The sequence below is a fragment of the Argentina anserina genome, chromosome 2 (genome assembly GCF_933775445.1).
Source record: "Argentina anserina chromosome 2, drPotAnse1.1, whole genome shotgun sequence".
In the NCBI taxonomy this organism is placed as follows: domain Eukaryota; kingdom Viridiplantae; phylum Streptophyta; class Magnoliopsida; order Rosales; family Rosaceae; genus Argentina; species Argentina anserina.
The window spans coordinates 14,467,456-14,475,322 of record NC_065873.1 but is presented as its reverse complement, the minus strand read 5'-3'; the positions used below and the strand labels follow the sequence as shown (position 1 = coordinate 14,475,322).

Sequence of the window (7,867 nt, the reverse complement as noted above, 5' to 3'; positions counted from 1 at the left end):
GAAGCTATGCACGCCCAACGGATTTTGACTGACGTACATGTTCATTGTTTTCCATTCAATTTAACTCGATCTAGTGATGTCTTGAAGAAATTATAAAATTTATAGCAGTGTATTTGAATACTGTCATTTAAGATTTTATAGAAATTATGGGAATTAAAATTCAATAAATTTGAATTCTATTAATTAAGAATATTATTGTTTGGATTACATAATTTAGAATTTTCAAAAATTAAGGTCACTTGGAAGAAATGTGTATTGTTGATTGAATTCAAGTGGGGAAATCTCCATCTTAAATTCTCTGATTATTTTCCACATTACAATTTCCACATAATTTTAAGCCAAATAGAAAACTTTAAGAAAATGAATTTTGAAATACCAACTTTTATTAAAATTTCAGGGAATTTGAGAGTTGAGACTATCCAAACACATCGTAGGAGTTTATAAATGATGGTGTCTTACAATCCATCAATCTGAAATTTGTTAATTGCAAATTCTACTGTTTGATTATATTTATGTGGAATTTGAAGTTTGTGATAGATTAAGAAAATTTGAAATAAATTAAAGAGATGAAATATAAAAATAATATTTTTTGGAAAAATAATTCAACACTGGAAATTAATTTGTAATTGACACATATTTTGTGGGGAATTCAAGTAGGGAATTTAAGCAACGAATTCCTTCATTTTATTTTCCACATAAATCTATAATTTCCAATATATAGTTGCCAAATAAGGGAATTGTCATTTGGAATTATAAAATATGAGAAATTTTTATATACTACCGTAGTACCACGTGATAATATCTGGTGGTCCTCCTTACCTGTTATATTTCGACACATGGATTTATTACACAAAAATTATAATTTAACATATTTTTATTATTTGTGAAATGACATTCATGAGTGTTAATGATTTTGAACTAAGATTTCGGATTTAGAGTTTAGAGTTTAGAGTTTAGAGTTTAAGATTTAGGGTGTAGGGTGTAGAGTGTAAGGTGTAGAGTTTTAGGGTTTATGGTATTACCGTATTAGAGTGTAGGGTATAAGATTTTAGAAAGAAACTCAAAATAATCTGACAAAATAGCTTAAATATAATTTTTTTCTAATTAAATCTTACATGTTAAATTGTGATTGAAATAGTAAACCACTAGACATTGTCACGTGGTATTACGGTATCACTTAAAAATTCCTCATAAAATCCTCACTTTTAATTAAATTTCCTCTTTCTATCTTTCTTTCTTCCAAACACACCATTATGATTTCATGGCAAATAATACAAGCATGATGTACAATTTTACAAATTATCAAGCATAGAGCCGGCGAACATCCCTATCATCCTTGGAATTCAAAATTATCCTTTAGGAACAACAAGTCATGTGACTTCGCATAAAACAAGCTTGTTACATGATCCATACAATAATGATGCAACACACACACATATACGTGTGTGGGCGGACGTCCGCGAAAAAAGTAAAATGTGGACGAACACGCGTCGATTACTTAATCAACCTCACTTCTATGTGGGTCACACGACTCCCACACCTAATTCCTCATTTTTATATTTTCTGTTCTTGTGACACTTTCTTCTCTCCTCTCTCTTTCAACCCAAAAGCTTTGCAACTTTCATCTAAAATTGGCAAAGATATATTATGAATGGAAGCATTTACTTTCAAGATGATCTGATTTTCTAGTTCACAAACTAAGAGTTGCTAGTAGCATCCTATACACGCGGTTGTAAACATAAACCCATGCCATGGCCATCAATCCCCTTTGAAGCTCTGTTTTACCATTATTCTTCTTTACTCTTTCTTCAATTCTTCCTCTCCCATATTAATTAAGAGCTCAAAATTGACGTCAATCCTAGCCCATCTTTAAAAAAATGCTATCATTCCTCCCAAGTATCAATTTCTTTCTCTCCCATTTGCGGACCTTTGCGGCAATCATTTGACATCCTTGACGATGAGAGGGTCAAAGGAGATTGATGAGATTTTGAGAATTCTGGGGTGTATGAATATTGAGGCATTGCCCATTTCAAAGTTTTAAAATTTTAATTCCTAATTGATTTGTTTATGGAATCAGGGATTGAAAATATGAAAGAGATCCGAAGAAGTGGAAATAGTATATACGAGTTGTTGGAGTCAATTTTGACTTTTCCAAGAGGATAAGTTAACCTCATGAATTGGTTGTTAATTAGGTAGCTGACACCTGTACATCTACATTTTTCCTCCTTTAATTACGGACATCCTCTTAGGATCGTTCCTGTATATCTGTGAAATATTTTAAAGTGCGAATGAATGATATTAGTTGTAGATCTGTTTAAATTAAAATGGACAGGTGTTACAACCTTAGAGCCTGATAGGCTGGGCATGGCATGAGCCTTGAGCCGTGCCTCAGCGAGGCTCACACATGTAAGGAAATGCATGCAAGAAGCAAGGCAGATCAGTAGCGGAGGTATTAGCCTCGCTAGCACAGTGATTGGTTGAGCATTAGCCTCACTAGCAGGAGCCTTACAAGCACGGAGTCAGGTGCCAAGCAATGCAAAGGATGCAGAGTTATTAGCCTCGACAGATGCAGGCATATTAGCCTCGCCAGCATGCAAGGCAGATGCAGAGACAAGTGCAAGGGCTGGGCTGGATATTAGCCTCGCCAGTAAGGAAGTGGGCAGATCTGACACGGCAAGGAGATTAGCCTCGCCAGTAGACCTCGACAAGCACTAGGCAGGCAGTTGGCTGGATATTAGCCTCGCTAGCACGGAGCAGGCAGACCTATAGGATAGAGATTAGCCTCGCTAGCACTGATCATAGGCGTAGATGCAAGACAGCAGCACACATGGAAGGGTACGGTGGCAGGCAAGCACGGGCAGCAAGCAAGCAAGCATGTACGCGCGCAGCGTGCATGCAGGTCGACGGCAGAGGCTGCGACACTTGGCGTACAAGGGCATGCATGAATCATACACGGCAGTTACTGAGCAGTTATCAAAGCAATGGGCAGTTATCCAAGTTAGTGGGTGGTTACTCATGCAAGGTGTTGACTCAAGCTTGATGATAGGAGCAGCAATTACTCATGCAAGGTAGGGAAGTTAGTGGGCTGTGTCATGGGAGTTATATGCTTACTTGGCAAGCATGCAGACTGCCACATCACCCTAGGGCGGTTGGGGGTGTCAACCGCCATACACATTTGCAGTGCAACATAACCTAGACCAATGGGGTTGTCATTGGTAATGTCGAGAGATGTAATCACGATCGAGAGACTGTGAGAACACAAGTAAGGAGAGAACAATTGTAAGGATGAGGGAAACACAATAGAGAGCTAGGCAGATAGGGCATGTCGGAATTGCGAAGGCTGTAAGACTCATTGTATCCTCATTGTACTCTTAGGTTGAGTGATTAGTGTAGGCGCACTAAGTGAGTGGCTAGGCAGATTGGGTTTGGGTAGATCAAGGCTGAAAACACTATTTGTACTCGTTGTAATCTTCTTGATCCTTTAAATGAGTTAAAGGTTGGGAGCAGACTCCCGTAAACACTTGTGTTGTGTGTGTACATGTGGCTTGTATGCTCATTGTCGCTTATTAGATAGTTTCCACTGTGCAATAGACAACTGAATGAGAGAAGTGGGTAGGTTAGTTAGGTAGTGTAGGCTGCTTAACGCCATCACATAGGAAAAAAAATTTAATATCGACTATACCCGTATGACAACAGGTAAGATGGATTCTCCATGGTAGAAAACACATGTCGGGTTATTTTCCTCAAACCCGGCTCCTCATTAGTCTCCACATGTGATATGAAAACCTAGCTCTTCCGCCCAAAATCTCTTCTTCCCCTACAATCCATTCGTGTCTTCCCTCTAACTCGCCTTAGTCCTCAGGTCGCACAACTATTCCAACCCAAACTTAATTTTTCTCCTTTCTCTCACATATATTGAAGTTCTCCTGTGTTGGAGATTGCCCTTGAGCTTTGGCGCCAAAAGTTGGAGACTTTGAGAGCATATAAACAAATATAGAGTATGTGGCTTTGGCTCTCACAATATCATACTTCTCTGATACGTTTGAATTTTAATTAAATGTTTTAGGGTTTTACCATATTTTTTGGGGCTTTTCTTCTTACTGTTTCAAAGTCTCTCTATTCTTAATTGTTGAAGATATTCACTGATGTCATATATATATATATATATATATATATATATATAGTCCATATCCAGAGTAAAGCTTAACTCTGAAATTACAGAGTGAAGTTCCAATTTTGGCATACTTTTCGGTAAAAAAAATTCACCATAAGCGATTCAATATTTAGGTATGCTATTCAAGATCATTTATACAAAATTTCATCTAATTCAGATATCGTTAAGGTATTGAAATTAGATTAAATCAATGAATGAATTAAAACTGTTCAACGTGAACCGTTCGTCTAAATCTCAATTTTGAAAGCTCAAACTATTGTCAAACAATTGAGAACCTTCACTAAATTCTGTTATCAACTTTTATTTTTCCTTTTCTTTTTATCAGTATTGGCCACTGACAAATGTATGTTGGGTGTATTTGTTGTTATCAGCTTCAATTAAATGGAGTCACATGATGATGTTTAGGTCTATACTCCTCAGGTAAAGGCTGAGTTTGTTCCTCAATTAAAACAAGAGTTTGAAACAATAGATGAAGTTGTTGTTTTCTATAATAGATATGTGAAAGAAGCAGGTTTTAGTATTAGAAGTCATACTGCTTTGGCCAAGGATAATATCACACTTCTGAGAAATGAGTATGTTATAAGCAAGGAAATTCCAAGGTTCAGGGAGAAAAACATAAGAGAGGATCACCGAAAGTGGGTTGTTAAGCAAGGATTGCAGTTGTGAGAAAGAAGTCTGGAAGATATGCAATCTCTGTATTTGTCGAAGGTCACAACCACCCATTAACAAGCCTAGCCAGAGTTCATTTGTTGAAGTCTCATCGTTGTGTTTCAAAAGTTAACACAGTTTTATTTGAGCAACTTAACTTGGTAAATGTGAAGACTCAGAAACAATTTGAATTTATTGGTATTCAAGCAGGTGGCATCCAAAATGTTGGTTGCACAAAACGTGATCTTTATAATTATGGAAGAACATGTCGTGAAGAAGAACGTACATGATGGAGATCTATTGTACATGCATTTCCATAATGAAAAAGACAAAGATTCTTCTTTTGTTTATACAATGGAGTCAGATGAGAAAAAAAAGTAAAACGGTGTTTTTGGGCCGAGTCAATCTCAAGATAAGCTTACAGTTTTTATGGAGATGTAGTTATCTTTGACACTACACAACACAAATCGGTTTGGGATGACTTTTTGCTCCATTTACTGGTGTTAATAATCATGGGCAGACTATTATCTTTGCTTGTGCATTCTTGAGTGACGAGAAGGCGGATTCTTTTGGTTGGTTATTCAAAGAATTTCTAAATGCTATGCCTGAAAATGTTAGAAAAATGTCCCAAAAATGATTATTACTGACCAAGATCCTGCTATGACTAAAGCCATTACAGAAGCACTCCCACACACATTTCATAGATTTTGTAGTTGGCACATTCTTAATAAGTTCTCGAAGAAGCTAGATGGGCTTAAATATCAGAAGTACTACCAAATATTTCATAGTTGCATATGTAATTCGAATAGTGCAGAAGAGTTTGACTCAAGATGGACTGAAATTATTGAGAATAATGGACTGAGTGATAACACATGGTTGGAGTCGATATACAAAATTCGTTCGTCATGGATACCAACACTTGTAAATCATTGTTTCTCAGCTAGAATGTCAACTAGTCAAAGAGTTGATAGTCAACATTCTTTCTTCAAGAATTATGTATTTGAGTTGAACTTGTTGGTGGACTTTGTGGTTCATTTTAAGAGGGAGCTTCTTCACCAACGCCACAATGAACTAGAGGAGGATGATGATCATATTAATATTGAAGAGAAGCCAAAAACTGCCATGTCCCTTGATATTGAAGATCATATGGCCAAGGTTTATACACGCAAGTTCTTTTATGAAGTTCAAGAACAATTGAAAGAAAGCTTCAAATATAAACTTGAACTTGTTAGAGAAAATGTCACTCATTGTGTGTTTAAGGTCATACGAAAGAACATTGATACTTGTAAGTTTCGTGAACTAACTTCTGAAAAAGAGTCTGATTTTGCTTCATGCAGATGTAGAAAGTGGGAGAGTGAAAGGGTGCCGTATCGACATGTTCTTTCATATTTGATTAAAATTCAAGATGTTGATAAATTGCCTATTCAGTACATCATAAAGAGATGGACTAAAGCTGCAAGACAAAAGTTTGTGTTTGATTCTGATGGATTAGAGATAAAAGATCACATATTCCATTTCAACCCTTTTGACTTTAAGATTTCCGATTTGAATCGGATTAAGGGGATTTTAGTATTTTCCGCTAAAGCATTTTTTTAGTTTTTCAGTTAAACGTTAAATTCGATTTCTGATCCGGATCGGAAATCAAGAAACTCTTTAGTGTGAGAGATTTGTGTGTTAAATCTAAGATACAAATATCTATAAAATAAATTCACACTCACCTTTAGAAAAATCAACCGATCATCCCGAGACCTCAACTTGGATGGTCAAACTGGTCAAACCATCGATAATTTGTTAAATCGACTAAAAGCATAGTAAACCTTACTCCCCTTTTATGTTCTTTGTTTAGCAACGAGATGAACTCGAGAGACGCGATTCTACGCAGAGCACGAGGAGCGAAATCTGGAGCGCGGACTTCGGCACTGCTATCTCAAGTAGGGTGAGTCACCCGCTAGGGTGAGCTGATACCTTTCATGTTAGTGGGTTTCTATATATCAAATGTATATGCTATATGTCTTTATCTTGCATGCATACATTCGCACCTTACTTTGGTCACTACGTCTCGAAACTGACCCTTTTATTTTATTTTATGCATTACTGTAAGTCGGTGATTTTTGTTGTCCCGATTGTCCGGCACTGTAGTTTATGATTTTTTTGAGCTGATTTCGCATATTTCACATCTGCTTGATTTTACTAACTTGCCCTAAATCTTACGAGACACGTTATTGTCTCAATTTAACTTTTATTACATATTCTACATTAACGGTCTATATATATATATATATAGTTATATGTATATATATATATATGTGTGTGCTTTTCAAACCTAACTACGGTTGGGTCTCTCACCCAAATCGCGTTAGCGAAGACGAGTGCTCACCCCCACTTTTCAGGTACCTGGCAGCCGATTTGTGAGGACTTGAACTAGGTGCTAGTGGTGTTGCATCGCTCGTGGCCTACTTCCGACACCGAGGAGCCAGCTTCTGGTGTGACTTCTTATTTACCCAATCTCTGTTTCTACTTCAACAATCGCACAACGCGTACTCTGTTACTTTGCATTTCAATCGTGCAGTTGTTTCTTGGGCCTGTATTTATTGTGATGTCGTACTTTCTCATGTTATACTTGAATTTTCATTTTATAGGCTACTTCCGCTTATTTGTGAGAATTAGAATTTGAACCTCATTTGCTTCTAATTTGGGACTACGACGATTACTGTTGCATTTTTGGACCGGAATTAGTCCCGGGGTGTGACAGAAGTTGGAAAGTTTGGTAGTTGTAGAGACCAACATTGCTACTATAGAACATACTTTTAATGAACTTAGTTTGGTCAGAGAAAAAGGGTGCGGAAGAAGGGAAAAGAGAAGAGGAAAGTTAAGGCAAAGGAGAGTCAAGGGAGAAAATGTCATGGATGTGGACAATATGGTCAGCCCGGTTAGTCACATGCCAAAAAAAATTGTCAAAGACTTCATGGAGAGTAAGAACTATAGTTCACTGTGTTTGATATTATTGTTTTATGTCAATTGACTTTATAATTGATATTAATCATA

At 36.8% G+C, this 7,867-nt stretch overlaps 1 protein-coding gene across 1 annotated transcript; it reads left to right on the top strand.

The window, feature by feature from the left end:
• Positions 1-5,455: 5,455 nt before the first annotated feature.
• On the top strand, positions 5,456-6,418 carry LOC126784004 (protein FAR1-RELATED SEQUENCE 5-like). The gene has a single exon (XM_050509517.1). The coding sequence runs from the start codon at positions 5,456-5,458 to the stop codon at positions 6,416-6,418; it is 963 nt and encodes a 320-aa protein (XP_050365474.1).
• The last annotated feature ends 1,449 nt before the right edge of the window (positions 6,419-7,867 follow it).